The sequence below is a fragment of the Oncorhynchus tshawytscha genome, unplaced genomic scaffold (assembly GCF_018296145.1).
Source record: "Oncorhynchus tshawytscha isolate Ot180627B unplaced genomic scaffold, Otsh_v2.0 Un_contig_388_pilon_pilon, whole genome shotgun sequence".
NCBI classification, from domain to species: Eukaryota; Metazoa; Chordata; class Actinopteri; order Salmoniformes; family Salmonidae; genus Oncorhynchus; species Oncorhynchus tshawytscha.
The window spans coordinates 377501-400000 of record NW_024609827.1 but is presented as its reverse complement, the minus strand read 5'-3'; the positions used below and the strand labels follow the sequence as shown (position 1 = coordinate 400000).

The window sequence follows — 22500 nt, the reverse complement described above, 5'->3', positions numbered from 1 at the left end:
CTGGTTAATTTTAATTTACCAAGCCCTCATTAGCTCGACAGTGACATTGGTTTGTTTCCAAATGGCACCCTATCCCCTGTTTAGTGCACCACTTTTGATTTAGGCTCTGGTAAAAAGTAGTGCACTATATAGGGAATAGGGTGCCATAGGTCTCTGGTCAAAAGTAGTGTACTATATAGGGAATAGGGTGCCATAGGTCTCTGGTCAAAAGTAGTGCACTATATAGAGAATAGGGTGCCATAGGGCTCTGGTCAAAAGTCTGGTCAAAGGAAGTGCACTATGCAGGGAATAGGGTGCCATAGGGCTCTGGTCAAAAGTAGTGCACTATGTAGGGAATAGGGTGCCATTTGGGACAAATGCCATGTTGGGGACAAGGAACAGATACTAGGCAGGATGATGAGAATATAATACATGTGATGATACTCTTAGAATTTGGTACATTTATCATCTCCGAGTAGAGCAGAACAGACTAGAGAACATCACCTCTCTGTTGGAATTATCTCCTCTGCAATTTGGTACATTTATCATCTCCGAGTAGAGCAGAACAGACTAGAGAACATCACCTCTCTGTTGGAATTATCTCCTCTGCAATTTGGTACATTTATCATCTCCGAGTAGAGCAGAACAGACTAGAGAACATCACCTCTCTGTTGGAATTATCTCCTCTGCAATTTGGTACATTTATCATCTCCGAGTAGAGCAGAACAGACTAGAGAACATCACCTTTCTGTTGGAATTATCTCCTCTGCAATTTGGTACATTTATCATCTCAGCTGAGAGCAGATATACAGACTACAGAACATCACCTCTCTGTTGGAATTATCTCCTCTGCAATTTGGTACATTTATCATCTCACACAGACAGAACAGACTAGAGAACATCACCACAGACACACACGCACACACACACACTCACCCACACACACAATTACACACACTGCAAACACATCATCACCCATGCACGCACGCAGAACACACTAGAAACACACACCTTTCTGCACAAACACACACACAATCTCAAATACACACGCACTCACACACAAACACACGCACTTATTCACTCTCACACACACACACACACTGGCATGTTGAGTCTGGGCACACTCATCTTGGTTAGACATTCATACAGTAAAGCTGATAACTTCACTCTGCTCTGTGCCTCGGTGGTTCTTTGTTTTTATTATGGATCCCCATTAGTTCCTGCCAAGGCAGCAGCTACTCTTCCTGGGGTTTATTATGGATCCCCATTAGTTCCTGTCAAGGCAGCAGCTACTCCTCCTGGGGTTTATTATGGATCCCCAGTAGTTCCTGCCAAGGCAGTAGCTACTCTTCCTGGGGTTAATTATGGATCCCCATTAGTTCCTGTCAAGGCAGCAGCTACTCTTCCTGGGTTTATTATGGATCCTCATTAGTTCCTGTCAAGGCAGCAGCTACTCTTCCTGGGGTTTATTATGGATCCTCATTAGTTCCTGTCAAGGCAGCAGCTACTCCTCCTGGGTTTTATTATGGATCCCCATTAGTTCCTGCCAAGGCAGTAGCTACTCTTCCTGGGGTTTATTATGGATCCCCATTAGTTCCTGCCAAGGCAGCAGCTACTCTTCCTGGGGTTTATTATGGATCCCCATTAGTTCCTGTCAAGGCAGCAGCTACTCTTCCTGGGGGTTTAATATGGATCCCCATTAGTTCCTGTCAAGGCAGCAGCTACTCCTCCTGGGGTTTATTATGGATCCCCATTAGTTCCTGCCAAGGCAGCAGCTACTCTTCCTGTGGTTTATTATGGATCCCCATTAGTTCCTGTCAAGGCAGCAGCTACTCCTCCTGGGGTTTATTATGGATCCCCATTAGTTCCTGTCAAGGCAGCAGCTACTCTTCCTGGGTTTATTATGGATCTTCATTAGTTCCTGTCAAGGCAGCAGCTACTCTTCCTGGGGTTTATTATGGATCCCCATTAGTTCTGCAAAGGCAGCAGCTACTCTTCCTGGGGTTTATTATGGATCCCCATTAGTTCTGCCAAGTCAGCAGCTTCTCTGCCTGTGGTTTATTACGAATCCCCATTAGTTCTGCCAAGTCAGCAGCTACTCTGCCTGGGGTTTATTATGGATCCCCATTAGTTCTGTCAAGGCAGCAGCTACTCTTCCTGGGGTTTATTATGGATCCCCATTAGTTCTGCAAAGGCAGCAGCTACTCTTCCTGGGTTTATTATGGATCCCCATTAGTTCTGCCAAGGCAGCAGCTACTCTTCCTGGGGTTTATTATGGATCCCCATTAGTTCTGCCAAGGCAGCAGCTACTCTTCCTGGGGTTTATTATAGATCCCCATTAGTTCCTGCCAAGGCAGCAGCTATTCTTCCTGGGGTTTATTATGGATCCCCATTAGTTCCTGTCAAGGCAGCAGCTACTCTTCCTGGGATTTATTATGGATCCTCATTAGTTCCTGTCAAGGCAGCAGCTACTCTTCCTGGGGTTTATTATGGACCCCATTAGTTCCTGTCAAGTCAGCAGCTACTCTTCCTGGGGTTTATTATGGATCCTCATTAGTTTCTGTCAAGTCAACAGCTACTCTTCCTGGGGTTTATTATGGATCCTCATTAGTTCCAGTCAATGCAGCAGCTACTCTTCCTGGGGTTTATTATGGATCCCCATTAGTTCCTGTCAAGTCAGCAGCTACTCTTCCTGGGGTTTATTATGGATCCTCATTAGTTCCTGTCAAGGCAGCAGCTACTCTTCCTGGGGTTTATTATGGATCCTCATTAGTTCCTGTCAAGGCAGCAGCTACTCCTCCTGGGGTTTATTATGGATCCTCATTAGTTCCAGTCAATGCAGCAGCTACTCTTCCTGGGGTTTATTATGGATCCTCATTAGTTCCAGTCAATGCAGCAGCTACTCCTCCTGGGGTTTATTATGGATCCTCATTAGTTCCTGTCAAGGCAGCAGCTACTCTTCCTGGGGTTTATTATGGATCCTCATTAGTTCCTGTCAAGGCAGCAGCTACTCTCCCTGGGGTTTATTATGGATCCTCATTAGTTCCTGTCAAGGCAGCAGCTACTCTTCCTGGGGTTTATTATGGATCCCCATTAGTTCCTGTCAAGGCAGCAGCTACTCTTCCTGGGGTTTATTATGGATCCCCATTAGTTCTGCAAAGGCAGCAGCTACTCTTCCTTGGGTTTATTATGTATCCCCATTAGTTCTGCCAAGTCAGCAGCTACTCTGCCTGGGGTTTATTATGGATCCCCATTAGTTCTGCCAAGGCAGCAGCTACTCTTCCTGGGGTTTATTATAGATCCCCATTAGTTCCTGTCCAGGCAGCAAGTATTCTTCCTGGGGTTTATTATGGATCCTCATTAGTTCCTGTCAAGGCAGCAGCTACTCTTCCTGGGGTTTATTATGGATCCTCATTAGTTCCTGTCGAGGCAGCAGCTACTCTTCCTGGGGTTTATTATGGATCCTCATTAGTTCCTGTCAAGGCAGCAGCTACTCTTCCTGGGGTTTATTATGGATCCTCATTAGTTCCTGTCAAGGCAGCAGCTACTCTTCCTGGGGTTTATTATGGATCCTCATTAGTTCCTGTCAAGGCAGCAGCTACTCTTCCTGGGGTTTATTATGGATCCTCATTAGGCAGCTTGGCAAGATCTCTTCCTGGAGTCCAAACACATTAAGGCAATTACATCACACAAAACCCCCAAAATAAAACAGTATCAAATAAAAATTAAATCAAATAGTATTTGTCACGTGCCGAATATCAAATCAAATCAAATCAAATTCATTTATATAGCCCTTCTTACATCAGCTGATATCTCAAAGTGCTGCACATAAACCCAGCCTAAAATCCCAAACAGCAAGCAATGCAGTTGTAGAAGCATGGTGGCTAGGAAAAACTCCCTAGAAAGGCCAAAACCTAGGAAGAAACCTAGAGAGGAACCAGGCTATGTGGGTTGGCCAGTCCTCTTCTGGCTGTGCCGGGTGGAGATTATAACAGAACATGGCCAAGATGTTCAAATGTTCATAAATGATCAGCAATGTCAAATAATAATTAACACAGTAGTTGTCGAGGGTGCAAAAAGTCAGCACCTCAGGAGTAAATGTCAGTTGGCTTTTCATAGCCGATCATTGAGAGTATCTCTACCGCTCCTGCTGTCTCTAGAGAGTTGAAAACAGCAGGTCTGGGACAGGTAGCTTGTCCGGTGAACAGGTCAGGGTTCCATAGACACAGGCAGAACAGTTGAAACTGGAGCAGCAGCACGGCCAGGTACAGCAAGGAGTCATCACGGCCAGGGACAGCAAGGAGTCATCATGCCAGGTAGTCCTGAGGCATGGTATTAGGGCAGGCAGAACAGTTGAAACTGGAGCAGCAGCACGGCCAGGTACAGCACGGCCAGCACGGCCAGGGACAGCAAGGAGTCATCATGCCAGGTAGTCCTGAGGCATGGTATTAGGGCTCAGGTCCTCCTAGAGAGAAAAGAGAGAAAGAGAGAAAGAGAGAATTAGAGAGAGCATACTTAAGTTCACACAGGACACCGGATAAGACAGGAGAAATACTCCAGATATAACAGACTAACCCTTGGCCCCCAACACATAAACTACTGCAGCATAAATACTGGCGGCTGAGACAGGAGGGGTCAGGAGACACTGTAGCCGATGATACCCCTGAACAGGGCCAAACAGGAAGGATATAACCCCACACACTTTGCCAAAGCACAGCCCCCACACCACTAGAGGGATATCTTCAACCACCAACTTACCATCCTGAGACAAGGCCGAGTATAGCCCACAAAGATCTCCGCCACGGCACAACCCAAGGGGGGGCGCCAACCCAGACAGGAAAACCAGTGACTCAACCCACTCAAGTGACGCACCCCTCCTAGGAACGGCATGGAAGAGCACCAGTAAGCCAGTGACTCAGCCCCTGTAATAGGGTTAGAGGCAGAGAATCCCAGTTGCTTAGAAATTCTAGGGACAATTAGGAGGCCTGCGTCTTGTGACTGTAGCGTACGTGTAGGTATGTCCCCATCTCAGCTACTGTTCACAAATGGTCCTTTTGTTCGATTAATTCTGTCAATATATAGCCAAAATGTCCATTTATTTGGCGCGTTTGATCCAGAAAAACACCGGTTCCAACTTGCGCAACATGACTACAAAATATCTCAAGGGTTACCTGTAAACTTTGCCAAAACATTTCAAACTACTGTTATAATACAACTTTGGGTATTTTTAACGTAAATAATCGATAACATTGAAGACGGAATGATCTGTGTTCAATACAAGAGGAAAACAAACTGTAGCTAGCTTTCTGGTCACGCGCCTCTATCTAACAGTACAGTTCAAGTGACACACGTTCAAGATGGCCGTACTTCTTCATTACACAAAGGAAAAAACCTCAACCAATTTCTAAAGACTGTTGACATCCAGTGGAAGCGATAGGAACTGCAAGAACGTCCCTTAGAAATCTGGATTCCCAATGAAAACCCATTGAAAAGAGAGTGACCTCAAAAAAAAGATCTGAATGGTTTGTCCTCGGGTTTCGCCTGCTAAATACATTGTGTTATACTCACAGACATGATTAAAACAGTTTTAAAAACTTCAGGGTGTTTTCTATCCAAATCTACTAATAATATGCATATCTTATCTTTTGGGGATGCGTAGCAGGCAGTTGGATTTGGGCATGCATTTCATCCGAACGTGAAAATACTGCCCCCTGTCACCAAGAAATGAATCCTTGCCACCCATTCTGAAACTAACTTCAGCTCTTTGTTAAGTGTTGCAGTCATTTCACTCGCTGTAGTAGCTGAAGTGTATAGGGTTGAGTCATCCACATACATAGACACACCTGCTTTACTCATAGCTAGTGGCATGTCATTGGTAAAGATGTTATAAAGTAAGGGGCCTAGACAGCTGCCCTGGGGAATGCCTGATTCTATCTGGATTATGTTGGAGATGCTTCCATTAAAGAACACACTCTGTGTTATGTTAGACAGGTAACTCTTATATCTACAATATAGCAGTGGGTGTAAAGCCATCACACATAAGTGGTTAGACATTCATACAGTAAAGTTTCAGACCTGTGGTCAAATAATATTCTTGATGGGCAAGAAGAATAGTCCCAAAACTTGAAGCCCCGCCCATCTGGCACTCCTGACCATAGAATTAGGAATTAGAATAGTTGAATGGACATGAACCTTCTTATGATGGTATAAAGGTCAGACATTTTGGTCAGATAGTTGGTCAACCATGGTTTGCCAGTGCTGTGATAAGATATTGTGTAAAATAATGAATTTGAAGAATTGATCTACACTGTATGAGTGTTAGCTAGCTAGCCGGCCAGTTTTAGAGGAATGATTCCATTAATTTGTCAAATTAACTGCCAATATGCCAACATTTTATTCAAACAGTGCATTCAATCCACAGCCATACACTGGCTGAAATCAGTTGATGATAGGACTTAGAGAAGTTGTAAATGCAACAAGTACTGATATTGTATCATATAATAGCATTAAGGCTTAAAAGTATTTGAATAATTGTAAATAGTACATGAACACAGGTCTAAGTGGCTCCTCCGCTACATTTAGCAGATTCTCTCGTTTAATTACAATTACACTGGCCCGAGGTAATTACAATTAGACTGACCTGAATTAATTACAATTAGACTGGCCCAAGGTAATTACAAATATACTGGCCTGAGGTAATTACAAATAGACTGGCCTGATGTAATTACAATTAGACTGGCCTGAGGTAATTACAATTAGACTGGCCTGATGTAATTACAATTAGACTGGCCTGATGTAATTACAATTAGACTGGCCTGATGTAATTACAATTAGACTGACCTGAGGTAATTACAATTAGACTGACCTGAGGTAATTACAATTAGACTGACCTGATGTAATTACAATTAGACTGACCTGAGGTAATTACAAAAGACTGGCCTGATGTAATTACAATTAGACTGGCCTGATGTAATTACAATTAGACTGACCTGATGTAATTACAATTAGACTGGCCTGATGTAATTACAATTAGACTGACCTGATGTAATTACAATTAGACTGACCTGATGTAATTACAATTAGACTGGCCTGATGTAATTACAATTAGACTGACCTGAGGTAATTACAAATAGACTGGCCTGATGTAATTACAATTAGACTGACCTGAGGTAATTACAGTTAGACTGGCCTGAGGTAAATACAATTAGACTGGCCTGATGTAATTACAATTAGACTGACTTGAGGTAATTACAATTAGACTGGCCCGAGGTAATTACAATTAGACTGGCCCGAGGTAATTACAATTAGACTGGCCTGAGGTAAGTACAATTAGACTGTCTCGAGGATATTGCAATTAGACTGGCCCGAGGTAATTACAATTATACTGGCCTGAGGTAATTACAAATAGACTGGCCTGATGTAATTACAATTAGACTGGCCTGATGTAATTATAATTAGACTGGCCTGATGTAATTACAAATAGACTGGCCTGAGGTAATTACAGTTAGACTGGCCTGAGGTAATTACAATCAGACTGTCCCGAGGATATTGCAATTAGACTAGCCTGAGGTAATTACAATTATACTGGCCTGAGGTACTTACAAATAGACTGGCCTGATGTAATTACAATTAGACTGGCCTGATGTAATTCTAATTAGACTGTCCTGATGTAATTACAATTAGACTGGCCTGAGGTAATTACAGTTAGACTGGCCTGAGGTAATTACAATTAGACTGACCTGAGGTAATTACAATTAGACTGACCTGATGTAATTACAATTAGACTGACCTGATGTAATTACAATTAGACTGACCTGATGTAATTACAATTAGACTGACCTGATGTAATTACAATTAGACTGGCCCGAGGTAATTACAATTAGACTGGCCTGAGGTAATTACAATTAGACTGTCCCGAGGATATTGCAATTAGACTGGCCTGAGGTAATTACAATTAGACTGGCCTGATGTAATTACAATTAGACTGGCCTGATGTAATTACAATTAGACTGACCTGATGTAATTACAATTAGACTGACCTGATGTAATTACAATTAGACTGGCCTGATGTAATTAAAATTAGACTGACCTGAGGTAATTACAAATAGACTGGCCTGATGTAATTACAATTAGACTGACCTGAGGTAATTACAGTTAGACTGGCCTGAGGTAAATACAATTAGACTGGCCTGATGTAATTACAATTAGACTGACTTGAGGTAATTACAATTAGACTGGCTCGAGGTAATTACAATTAGACTGGCCCGAGGTAATTACAATTAGACTGGCCTGAGGTAAGTACAATTAGACTGTCCCGAGGATATTGCAATTAGACTGGCCCGAGGTAATTACAATTATACTGGCCTGAGGTAATTACAAACAGACTGGCTTGATGTAATTACAATTAGACTGGCCTGATGTAATTATAATTAGACTGTCCTGATGTAATTACAATTAGACTGGCCTGAGGTAATTACAGTTAGACTGGCCTGAGGTAATTACAATTAGACTGTCCTGAGGATATTGCAGTTAGACTGGCCTGAGGTAATTACAATTATACTGGCCTGAGGTAATTACAAATAGACTGGCCTGATGTAATTACAATTAGACTGGCCTGATGTAATTCTAATTAGACTGTCCTGATGTAATTACAATTAGACTGGCCTGAGGTAATTACAGTTAGACTGGCCTGAGGTAATTACAATTAGACTGACCTGAGGTAATTACAATTAGACTGTCCCGAGGATATTGCAATTAGACTGGCCTGAGGTAATTACAATTAGACTGGCCTGAGGTAATTACAATTAGACTGGCCTGAGGTAATTACAATTAGACTGTCCCGAGGATATTGCAATTAGACTGGCCTGAGGTAATTACAATTAGACTGGCCTGAGGTAATTACCATTAGACTGGCCTGAGGTAATTACAATTAGACTGGCCTGAGGTAATTACAATTAGACTGGCCTGAGGATATTGCAATTAGACTGGCCTGAGGTAATTACAATTAGACTGTCCCGAGGATATTGCAATTAGACTGGCCTGAGGTAATTACAATTAGACTGGCCTGAGGTAATTACAATTAGACTGGCCTGAGGTAATTACAATTAGACTGGCCTGAGGTAATTACAATTAGACTGGCCTGAGGTAATTACAATTAGACTGGCCTGAGGTAATTACAATTAGACTGGCCTGATGTAATTACAATTAGACTGGCCTGAGGTAATTACAATTAGACTGGCCTGAGGTAATTACAATTAGACTGGCCTGAGGTAATTACAAATAGACTGTCCTGAGGATATTGCAATTAGACTGGCCTGAGGTAATTACAATTAGACTGGCCTGAGGTAATTACAATTAGACTGGCCTGAGGTAATTACAATTAGACTGGCCTGAGGTAATTACAATCAGACTGTCCCGAGGATATTGCAATTAGACTGGCCTGAGGTAATTACAATTAGACTGGCCTGAGGTAATTACAATTAGACTGGCCTGAGGTAATTACAATTAGACTGACCTGATGTAATTACAATTAGACTGACCTGATGTAATTACAATTAGACTGGCCCGAGGTAATTACAATTAGACTGGCCTGAGGTAATTACAATCAGACTGTCCCGAGGATATTGCAATTAGACTGGCCTGAGGTAATTACAATTAGACTGTCCCGAGGATATTGCAATTAGACTGGCCTGAGGTAATTACAATTAGACTGGCCTGAGGTAATTACAATTAGACTGGCCTGAGGTAATTACAATTAGACTGGCCCGAGGATATTGCAATTAGACTGGCCTGAGGTAATTACAATTAGACTGTCCTGAGGTAATTACAATTAGACTGGCCTGAGGTAATTACAATTAGACTGTCCTGAGGTAATTACAATTAGACTGTCCTGAGGCAACCTAGCGAAATACACAGTGCAAATGTGTTGAAGTTTTATTTGAAAAATGCTGATTCAGTTCATGGGTTTGTTTGGAGCTTCATTCTCCCGTACTGAACTATTGTAGTCTACAGTATCAGTAACACATTTGGTGGTGTATCGTGATTGGATCATTTAAGTTTCCATTTGTCACACATTCATCTCAGCACCCAGAGGTGTTTTAGCTGTCACAGCAGACTATTGTTTGATAGACTAGCTACGCAGTGAATCATTTAAGTTTTTGTCAACCGTTCTGTCAACAGTTGCAAATCGGTTTGTGCATCCAGACGTGGGCCATGCTAAATTGCCTCTCCTCTCTCCCTCAGGTTCGAGATGACAACAAGAGGCAGCACCCTTGCCTGGTGGATTTCACCAAGCTGCCTGAAACAGAGAGCAACTATAACCTGCAGATGTCTAGTGAAACTCTCAAGTGAGTAGCTAGGCTAAGATCATAAACACATATACATACTGTATCACATCACATGACTCATTCCATCCAATTACACTGAAAAGAGTAGCCACCGATGACATCACAGTATATCCAATAAAATGATCTACCTCTTCCACACGCGGTGATTGATAGCCATGTTTGACTAAGAGGATGTTTCATACTTAACTAAGTCATTGACAGATAGGCTATTTAATTGAGGCTGTTCGTACCAGGAAGTGTCTTTAGAAGGAGTGCCTGTGTGTTGACTCTGTGCATGGGGGGGGGATGATGACTCACTGTTTAGGTGGATACTGGGGCTCTGAGCTGAGAGCTCCTCCAGGGCTCTTTAAATCAATACTCCCCTGGTTTTACTTACTCGGGAGATCTAACTCATTAAATGCAACTAGCTGCTTCAATATTTTCCTCATACAGCCACACGCAGTTCATGTGAATCAGTATTTGGGGAATTCTTTACTAACTGAAAGGTACAGCTGCAGCACTGACATATAATCAATAGTAACATATGCGGCGACAGACAGAGAGTTTAAAGTTTGTTTGGGGGGGGGGAAACTAATTTTCACCTTAAAAATACACCTTTATAATGAAGCGTTCCGTGCGTCATCGCATTTTTCAGACTTACGTAAGAAGGCTTATTATTCATTATGTGATGAGTAGATTGGATCATCATAATTTAGATTTAAAAAATGAAAAAGCAATCACTATTCACCCCAAAAAAAAAGGACATTACTGAGCGTGTAGTGGTGTAGAAAATGGCCTGTCGGCTATAGACGATATCAGATACGTTTCTGTCTGTCTTAGGACAATATGGCATATTCCACTTTATAAGACTGGAGACATTAGCAGAATCGTATTTAATAGCCAACAGACAACAATTACATGGGAGCCTAATCTGCTGATACTGACAAACCAAATGATTTGTATATACTGTGCATTTAGAAAGTATTCAGACCCCTTGACTTTTTACACATTTTTGTTACGTTACAACCTTATTCTAAAATAGATGAAATACACTTTCCTCATATCCCATAATGACAAAGTGAAAACAGCTAATGATCACGCTTTCTGTTATACAGTAGTGGCCTATTTTGAATGATTGTATAGTAGTAGGCAAATTAGACTATATAATTTTGGCATTTTAATTCAATTTACTTTAGGTGAAGCTTCTGAATAGCAAAGTTACTGATGCTTTTTAGTTGTCGCAAATAGTTGTCTTTATTGCGTCACATCAAAGACATTACAATCAATAAAACAAATCATTTTTTCAAGTTACTGGTGCTGATCTCATGAAACAATTACATAGTATATAAGTGGAATAGAATAGTGGCAGGTGTGGCCAGAGTATCGGTCTGCTAGGGTCCCCAAAACCATGATGGAAAAATCTAAAATAAGTTTCAAGTTGTATTAGTCGTATGTACAGGATACGTCTGTTATACACCGTCCAATGAAATGCTTACTTACAGGTAACAAAGATATAATAGTGAGGTTTTAACTCGTGTATTTCTGTCTCTTTCTCTCTGTGTGTCAGGACCCTGTTGGCACTGGGATGTCATGTGACACAGACTAACATTAACGCTGAGGAAGATCTGAAGAAAGTCAAACTGCCCAAGGAGTAAGTCATGTTGTTTCTACTAGTAGACCTATCTGTTGTAGCAGTAGGAGGTTGATTCTAAAACCCTGCATGGGGAGAAATATACTCAGAGACTGTGACTTATTATTATTGAGATGACCAGTCAATAAAGCAATGTGAGAGAAATAATGATGAATTTGTTAGGAAATCAGAGGGAGACTTGTCTTGTGGTTTGAGACACTTCAACTACAGCTCTACAGTTCTACAGCTCTACAGTTCTACAGCTCTAGGGTTCTACAGCTCTACAGTTCTACAGTTCTAGAGTTCTACAGCTCTACAGCTCTACAGTTCTACAGCTCTACAGTTCTACAGCTCTACAGCTCTACAGTTCTACAGCTCTACAGCTCTACAGTTCTACAGTTCTACAGCTCTACAGTTCTACAGCTCTACAGCTCTACAGTTCTACAGCTCTACAGTTCTACAGCTCTACAGTTCTACAGCTCTACAGTTCTACAGCTCTACAGTTCTACAGCTCTACAGCTCTACAGTTCTACAGTTCTACAGTTCTACAGCTCTACAGTTCTACAGCTCTACAGTTCTACAGCTCTAGAGTTCTACAGCTCTACAGTTCTACAGCTCTACAGTTCTACAGCTCTACAGCTCTACAGTTCTACAGCTCTACAGTTCTACAGCTCTAGGGTTCTACAGCTCTACAGTTCTACAGCTCTAGGGCTCTACAGCTCTACAGTTCTACAGCTCTACAGTTCTACAGCTCTACAGTTCTACAGCTCTACAGTTCTACAGCTCTACAGTTCTACAGCTCTACAGTTCTACTGTTCTACAGCTCTACAGCTCTACAGCTCTACAGTTCTACTGTTCTACAGCTCTACAGCTCTACAGCTCTACAGTTCTACAGCTCTACAGTTCTACAGCTCTACAGTTCTACTGTTCTACAGCTCTACAGCTCTACAGCTCTACAGCTCTACAGCTCTACAGTTCTACTGTTCTACAGCTCTACAGTTCTACAGTTCTACAGCTCTACAGTTCTACAGCTCTACAGTTCTACTGTTCTACAGCTCTACAGTTCTACAGCTCTACAGTTCTACAGCTCTACAGTTCTACAGTTCTACAGCTCTACAGTTCTACTGTTCTACAGCTCTACAGTTCTACAGCTCTACAGTTCTACAGCTCTACAGTTCTACAGCTCTAGAGTTCTACAGCTCTACAGTTCTACAGTTCTACAGCTCTACAGTTCTACATCTCTACAGTTCTACTGTTCTACAGCTCTAGAGTTCTACAGCTCTACAGCTCTACAGCTCTACAGTTCTACATCTCTACAGCTCTACATCTCTACAGCTCTACAGCTCTACATCTCTATAGCTCTACAGCTCTCTAGTTCTACTGTTCTACAGTTCTACTGTTCTACAGCTCTACTGTTCTACAGCTCTACAGTTTTACAGCTCTACATCTCTACAGCTCTACAGCTCTCTAGTTCTACTGTTCTACAGTTCTACTGTTCTACAGCTCTACTGTTCTACAGCTCTACAGTTTTACAGCTCTACAGCTCTACCTCTCTACAGCTCTACAGCTCTCTAGTTCTACTGTTCTACATCTCTACAGCTCTACAGCTCTCTAGTTCTACTGTTCTACATCTCTACAGGTCTACAGCTCTACAGCTCTACATCTCTACAGCTCTACAGCTCTCTAGTTCTACTGTTCTACATCTCTACAGCTCTACAGCTCTCTAGTTCTACTGTTCTACATCTCTACAGGTCTACAGCTCTACAGCTCTACATCTCTACAGCTCTACAGCTCTCTAGTTCTACTGTTCTACATCTCTACAGGTCTACAGCTCTAGAGCTCTACTGTTCTACAGCTCTACAGCTCTACAGCTCTCTAGTTCTACTGTTCTACAGCTCTACTGTTCTACAGCTCTACAGTTTTACAGCTCTACAGCTCTACATCTCTACAGCTCTACATCTCTACAGCTCTACATCTCTACAGTTCTACATCTCTACCCTTCTACATCTCTACCCTTCTACATCTCTACAGGTCTACAGCTCTACAGCTCTACAGCTCTCTAGTTCTACTGTTCTACAGCTCTAGAGCTCTAGTTATACATCTCTACTGTTCTACAGCTCTACAGTTTTACAGCTCTACAGCTCTACATCTCTACAGCTCTACAGCTCTACAGCTCTCTAGTTCTACTGTTCTCAGCTCTACATCTCTACAGCTCTCTTGTTCTACTGTTCTACAGCTCTACAGCTCTACAGTTTTACAGCTCTACATCTCTACATCTCTACAGCTCTCTTGTTCTACTGTTCTACAGCTCTATAGCTCTACAGTTTTACAGCTCTACATCTCTACAGCTCTACAGCTCTCTAGTTCTACTGTTCTACAGCTCTACAGCTCTACAGCTCTCTAGTTCTACTGTTCTACAGCTCTCTTGTTCTACATCTCTACAGCTCTACAGCTCTCTAGTTCTACTGTTCTACATCTCTACAGGTCTACAGCTCTAGAGCTCTACTGTTCTACAGCTCTACAGCTCTACAGCTCTCTAGTTCTACTGTTCTACAGCTCTACTGTTCTACAGCTCTACAGTTTTACAGCTCTACAGCTCTACATCTGTACAACTCTACATCTCTACAGTTCTACTGTTTTACATCTCTACAGCTCTACATCTCTACAGGTCTACAGCTCTACAGCTCTACAGCTCTCTAGTTCTACTGTTCTACAGCTCTAGAGCTCTAGTTATACATCTCTACTGTTCTACAGCTCTACAGTTTTACAGCTCTACAGCTCTACATCTCTACAGCTCTACAGCTCTACAGCTCTCTAGTTCTACTGTTCTACAGCTCTACATCTCTACAGCTCTCTTGTTCTACTGTTCTACAGCTCTACAGCTCTACAGTTTTACAGCTCTACATCTCTACATCTCTACAGCTCTCTTGTTCTACTGTTCCTCAGCTCTACAGCTCTACAGTTTTACAGATCTACATCTCTACAGCTCTACAGCTCTCTAGTTCTACTGTTCTACAGCTCTACAGCTCTACAGCTCTACAGCTCTCTAGTTCTACTGTTCTACAGCTCTCTAGTTCTACTGTTCTACAGCTCTACAGCTCTACAGCTCTACAGCTCTCTAGTTCTACTGTTCTACAGCTCTCTAGTTCTACATCTCTACAGCTCTACAGCTCTACATCTCTACAGCTCTACAGCTCTACATCTCTACAGCTCTACAGCTCTCTAGTTCTACTGTTCTACAGTTCTACTGTTCTACAGCTCTACTGTTCTACAGCTCTACAGTTTTACAGCTCTACATCTCTACAGCTCTACAGCTCTCTAGTTCTACTGTTCTACAGTTCTACTGTTCTACAGCTCTACTGTTCTACAGCTCTACAGTTTTACAGCTCTACAGCTCTACCTCTCTACAGCTCTACAGCTCTCTAGTTCTACTGTTCTACATCTCTACAGCTCTACAGCTCTCTAGTTCTACTGTTCTACATCTCTACAGGTCTACAGCTCTACAGCTCTACATCTCTACAGCTCTACAGCTCTCTAGTTCTACTGTTCTACATCTCTACAGCTCTACAGCTCTCTAGTTCTACTGTTCTACATCTCTACAGGTCTACAGCTCTACAGCTCTACATCTCTACAGCTCTACAGCTCTCTAGTTCTACTGTTCTACATCTCTACAGGTCTACAGCTCTAGAGCTCTACTGTTCTACAGCTCTACAGCTCTACAGCTCTCTAGTTCTACTGTTCTACAGCTCTACTGTTCTACAGCTCTACAGTTTTACAGCTCTACAGCTCTACATCTCTACAGCTCTACATCTCTACAGCTCTACATCTCTACAGTTCTACATCTCTACCCTTCTACATCTCTACCCTTCTACATCTCTACAGGTCTACAGCTCTACAGCTCTACAGCTCTCTAGTTCTACTGTTCTACAGCTCTAGAGCTCTAGTTATACATCTCTACTGTTCTACAGCTCTACAGTTTTACAGCTCTACAGCTCTACATCTCTACAGCTCTACAGCTCTACAGCTCTCTAGTTCTACTGTTCTACAGCTCTACATCTCTACAGCTCTCTTGTTCTACTGTTCTACAGCTCTACAGCTCTACAGTTTTACAGCTCTACATCTCTACATCTCTACAGCTCTCTTGTTCTACTGTTCTACAGCTCTATAGCTCTACAGTTTTACAGCTCTACATCTCTACAGCTCTACAGCTCTCTAGTTCTACTGTTCTACAGCTCTACAGCTCTCTAGTTCTACTGTTCTACAGCTCTCTTGTTCTACATCTCTGCTCTACAGCTCTCTAGTTCTACTGTTCTACATCTCTACAGGTCTACAGCTCTAGAGCTCTACTGTTCTACAGCTCTACAGCTCTACAGCTCTCTAGTTCTACTGTTCTACAGCTCTACTGTTCTACAGCTCTACAGTTTTACAGCTCTACAGCTCTACATCTCTACAGCTCTACATCTCTACAGCTCTACATCTCTACAGTTCTACTGTTTTACATCTCTACAGCTCTACATCTCTACAGGTCTACAGCTCTACAGCTCTACAGCTCTCTAGTTCTACTGTTCTACAGCTCTAGAGCTCTAGTTATACATCTCTACTGTTCTACAGCTCTACAGTTTTACAGCTCTACAGCTCTACATCTCTACAGCTCTACAGCTCTACAGCTCTCTAGTTCTACTGTTCTACAGCTCTACATCTCTACAGCTCTCTTGTTCTACTGTTCTACAGCTCTACAGCTCTACAGTTTTACAGCTCTACATCTCTACATCTCTACAGCTCTCTTGTTCTACTGTTCCTCAGCTCTACAGCTCTACAGTTTTACAGCTCTACAGCTCTCTAGTTCTACTGTTCTACAGCTCTACAGCTCTACAGCTCTACAGCTCTCTAGTTCTACTGTTCTACAGCTCTCTAGTTCTACTGTTCTACAGTTCTACATCTCTACAGCTCTACAGCTCTCTAGTTCTACTGTTCTACAGTTCTACAGCTCTACAGCTCTCTAGTTCTACTGTTCTACAGCTCTCTAGTTCTACTGTTCTATAGTTCTACAGCTCTACAGCTCTACAGCTCTCTAGTTCTACTGTTCTACAGTTCTACAGCTCTACAGCTCTCTAGTTCTACTGTTCTACAGCTCTACAGCTTTACAACTTGATATTTTAATCTCTGTGATGTCTAACAGGTACATGTTTTGATATTTTAATCTCTGTGATGTCTAACAGGTACATGTTTTGATATTTTAATCTATGTGATGTCTAACGGGTATATGTTTTGATATTTTAATCTCTGTGATGTCTAACAGGTATATGTTTTGATATTTTAATCTCTGTGATGTCTAACGGTATATGTTTTGATATTTTAATCTCTGTGATGTCTAACAGGTACATGTTTTGATATTTTAATCTCTGTGATGTCTAACAGGTACATGTTTTGATATTTTAATCTCTGTGATGTCTAACAGGTACATGTTTTGATATTTTAATCTATGTGATGTCTAACGGGTATATGTTTTGATATTTTAATCTCTGTGATGTCTAACAGGTATATGTTTTGATATTTTCAGCTGTGTGATGTCTAACAGGTACATGTTTTGATATTTTAATCTCTGTGATGTCTAACAGGTACATGTTTTGATATTTTCAGCTATGTGATGTCTAACGGGTATATGTTTTGATATTTTAATCTCTGTGATGTCTAACAGGTATATGTTTTGATATTTTCAGCTGTGTGATGTCTAACAGGTACATGTTTTGATATTTTAATCTCTGTGATGTCTAACAGGTACATGTTTTGATATTTTCAGCTATGTGATGTCTAACGGGTACAAGCCAACGCCACTGCAGCTGTCTGAGGTGAAACTGACGGCTGGTCAGGAGGTCCTGGTAGATAAACTGGCGGAGAACGCTCACAACGTGTGGGCCAAGGACAGGGTCAAACAAGGATGGACGTACGGCATCCAGCAGGTGAAGTGCTCCCTTTATCTGTCAAATCTTCAGTGAACAATCAATGCAATTAAGGCCAAAATACCAGGGTTGTTGTTCAAGTTTATTGGTGTGCTGATACAACAGGTGTAGACCTTATAGTGAAATGCTTACTTACAGGCTCTAATCGATAGTGTGAAAAAAAAAGGTATGTGTGAGTGTGTGTGCGTGTGTGCGTGCCGGCGTGCGTGTGCGTGTGCATGTGTGTGTAAGTAAAGAAATAAAACAACAGTAAAAAGACATTTGAAAATAACAGTAGCAAGGCTACATAGACACCGGTTAGTCAGGCTGATTGAGGTAGTATGTACATGTACATATGGTTAAAGTGACTAATATATATGATGAACAGAGAGTAGCAGTAGCGTAAAGAGGGGTTGGTTGGTGGTGGGACACAATGCAGATAGCCCGGTTAGCCAATGTGCAGGAGCAGTGGTTGGTCGGGCCAATTGAGGTAGTATGCACATGAATGTATAAGATAAACAGAGAGTAGCAGCAGGGTAAAAGAGGGGTTGGAGGGGGCACACAGTGCAAATAGTCTGGGTAACCATTGGTTACCTGTTCAGGAGTCTTATGTCTTGGGGGTAAAAACTGTTGAGAAGCCTTTTTGTCCTAGACTTGGCACTCCGGTACCGCTTGCCATGCGGTAGTAGAGAGAACAGTCTATGACTGGGGTGGCTGGGGTCTTTAACAATTTTTAAGGCCTTCCTCTGACACCGCCTGGTGTAGTGGTCCTGGATGGCAGGCAGCTTTGCCCCAGTGATGTACTGGGCCGTACGCACTATCCTCTGAAGTGCCTTGCGGTCGGAGGCCGAGCAATTGTCGTACCAGGCAGTGATGCAACCGGTCAGGATGCTCACGATGTTGCAGCTGTAGAACCTTCTGAGGATCTCAGGACCCATGCCAAATCTTTTTAGTTTCCTGAGGGGGAATAGGCTTTGTTGTGCCCTCTTCAGGACTGTCTTGGTGTGTTTGGACCATTCTAGTTTGTTGTTGATGTGGACACCTAGGAACTTGAAGCGCTCAACCTGCTCCACTACAGCCCCGTCGATGAGAATGGGGGCGTGCTCGGTCCTCCTTTTCCTGTAGTCCACAATTATCTCCTTAGTCTTGAGGGATAGGTTGTTATTCTGGCACCACCCGGCCAGGTCTCTGACCGCCTACCACTTTTGTGTCATCTGCAAACGATGGTGTTAGGCATGACATAACGCGGAGTGCCTAGATACAGCCCTTAGCCGTGGTATATTGGCCATATACCACAAGTCGCTGAGGTGCCTTATTGTTATTATAAACTGGTTACCAACGTAATTAGAGCAGTAAAAATAAATGTTTTGTCATACCCGTGGTATATGGTCTGATACACCACGGCTGTCAGCCAATCAGCATTCAGGACTCCAACCACCCAGTTTATAAATAACATTATAAACCAATTCTTTACTCTACCAGACATTTTGGAGTGTGATAGGCATCCGATTAACGGATGAGCTTTGACTGCATAAATCTCATCCATTTATAAGTCATCGAACACACCATTCTTGACAACAGTACACAACATTATTTAACAAGACAAAACCAGTCTAGTGAAGCAGAGGGGTCTGATGCATGTTGTTATGTATCTCTGTAGGATGTGAAGAGCAGGCGTAACCCTCGCCTGGTGCCTTACGCTCTGCTAGACGAGAGAACCAAGAAGTCTAACAGAGACAGTCTGAGGGAGGCCATCAGGACCCTGGTGGGATACGGCTATGACATCGACCCCCCAGACCAAGAGTGTGAGGACATTAGCAATTTATTGGTCAAATAACTGTAGTACTGATCTGTACATTTCTGTAGTAGCGATCTAATTGTCATTTTACACTGATGTTACATTGTCGGGGCTATCATTAAATACACTTTTCCAGTATCCTTCAACTAATTTATTAGTAAGCAAACAGGTACATGTCTCCCTTACCTCCCTTACCTCACCCATAATATCAGATAATATCTTGCCACTGCCCACCTCAATAGTTAGTGTTTGAGGATAGATTTTAATGGACTGCAATAGATATGGTCCTTGGAGACGGATTCAGTCAATCTTTCAGAGTACTAAGATATCTCTCTCGCTAGGCCCAAAGATGCCCTAGAGTTGTCATCGTTTTGGCATGGGATGAATATCTCCTCTGTGTCCCCAGCCTGTCATATCGTGGAGAGGCAGAGCATTGAGACGATCCGGTTCTTCCGCGTAGAGCAGACGTATGCAGTGAAGACAGGGAAGTGGTACTTTGAGTTTGAGGCCCTGACCGGAGGGGACATGAGGGTTGGCTGGGCTAGACCAGGCTGTAGGTCAGACTTTGACCTGGGAATGGACGACCAGGCCTACGTCTTCGATGGATACAAGGTAAACACTCAACTCTTTTTTTATCTTTAAATCATGTTTAAATATATATATATTTTTTTCATTTTTTTATTTTGACTCTCTTTTGATACGGTTTGAAGTGTATTATCATGTACGTATCGGTCTAGCCTAACTACCCATCTACCTTACTCATTCTGCATTCAGCAATGTTCTGCATTCAACAAGTTGGCTAAATCAGAAAGAAATGCCATGCCCCTAGACAAATGATTGTAGACTTGGACGTACGCTTGATCGACTTTACGTTTCCCGGGTGGTTATTAGATACATGTTGTTTGTTCCCCCAGGGTCGTCGTATGCACATGGGCGCACGTTTCTTCGGCCAGTCATGGAACAAAGGAGACGTGGTGGGCTGCATGATCAACATGGAGGACAAGTCTATGGTCTTCACCCTCAACGGAGAACTAATCATCACTAACAAGGGATCCGAGCTCTGCTTCGTCGACTTCGAGACAGAGGATGGTGAGTTTATCTTTATCCCTTCTCAGTCTCTTGTTGGAAGACTGTAGTCTGTAGTGGGTCCCGTGTGGCTCAGTTGGTAGAGATTGGCAATTTCTTGCATGAAATAGCCTCCATTTCTGAGAACAAGAATAGACTGACGAGTTCCAGGAGAAAGTGCTTTGTTTCTGGCCATTTTGAGCCTGTAAACAAACCCACAAATGCTGATGCTCCAGATACTCAACTAGTCTAAAGAAGGCCAGTTGTATTGCTTCTTTAATCAGCTCAACAGTTTTCAGCTGTGCTAACATAATTGCAAAAGGGTTTTCCAATGATCAATTAGCCTTTTAAAATGATAAACTTGTATTAGGTAACACAACCTGCCATTGGAACACAGGAGTGATGGTGGCTGATAATGGGCCTCTATACGCCTATGTAGATATTCCATTAAAAATCAGCCGTTTCCAGCTACAATAGTCATTCACAACATTAAAAATGTCTACACTGTATTTCTGATCCATTTGATGCTATTTTAATGGACAAAAAAATTTGCTTTTCATTCAAAAACAAGGAAATTTGTAAGTGACCCCAAACGTTTGAACGGTAGTGAATGTACTCACTAATGTAAGCCCCCCTAGATAAGATGAGAGTGTCAGCTACAGTGTTTACGTCTCCTTTTCTCTCTAGGAAGATCGGAGGAGGTTCATCCTTCATTAGCTAACTTGATGTACTGGTTTATACATACGGTACATTTGCTTTGCATCATGTAATGCATTGCTATTTATTCAGACGTATTTAAGATGTGCTTCACCAGAAATGTACTCTTGAGGTTTGGGATCTCTTAGAGATCGGAGATGCAGAGCTGTAAACACATACAACTAATGTCACGACAGATTTCCCTCCTCTTCCTCTGAAGAGGAGGTGTAGCAAGGATCGGACCAATATGCAGCGTGGTAGGTGTCCATGGTTTTTAATAAGACAACTCAACATGAACACAAATACAATAGAACAACGTGAACTGGCAACGAAACAGTCCCGTGTGGCACTGACACAAACACTGACACAGGAAACAAACACCCACAAAACACCCAAAGAACATGGCTGCCTAAATATGGTTCCCAATCAGAGACAATGATAAACACCTGCCTCTAATTGAGAACCAATCTAGGCAACCATAGACTTACATAAACACCTAGACCAGGAAACACCCCGTAAACATAGAAAACCCCTAGACCAGACGAAACACATAAATCCCCCATGTCACACCCTGACCTAACCAAAATAATACAGAACACAAAGATAACTAAAGGCCAGGGCGTGACAGCTAAACTTAAAGCAGCAAAGCATTGGGGAAATCAGTCGTTGAATTAGCCTGCAAATGAACCTGCTGTTGTTGGAAGACAAGCACAATCACTCAGTGTAAATCATATCGATTGTTGTGTTCCAAATGAAGCTGTTTCTCCAGTGATCTAAGGGGAGTGCAGTGTAACTGAGTGCTTTGCAAATAATGAGTATTTTTGCACCCACTGGTGGATTGGAGTTAATTGCTTTTGTGTTGTGGTTTAAGACTAGTTCCTTTCCAGACTCATACATTAAACTCTAACCTCTGACCTCTACCCTCTCCAGGCTTCATCCGGTGTGTTGTTTTGCCAAGTCCCAGAATGACCTTATAACTTCTAACCTCTGACCTCTACCCTCTCCAGGCTTCATCCGGTGTGTTGTTTTGCCAAGTCCCAGAATGACCTTCTAACTTCTAACCTCTGA

At 42.3% G+C, this 22500-nt stretch overlaps 1 protein-coding gene across 1 annotated transcript in view; it reads left to right on the top strand.

The window, feature by feature from the left end:
• ryr3 (ryanodine receptor 3) overlaps window positions 1-22500 on the top strand; it is a 268014-nt gene that overhangs the window by 115134 nt on the left and 130380 nt on the right. Inside the window, 6 exon segments of the mRNA XM_042319182.1 lie at window positions 10222-10325; window positions 11872-11955; window positions 17735-17894; window positions 19534-19678; window positions 20078-20283; window positions 20586-20760. Of these exon segments, the coding sequence (XP_042175116.1) occupies window positions 10222-10325; window positions 11872-11955; window positions 17735-17894; window positions 19534-19678; window positions 20078-20283; window positions 20586-20760 (874 nt within the window).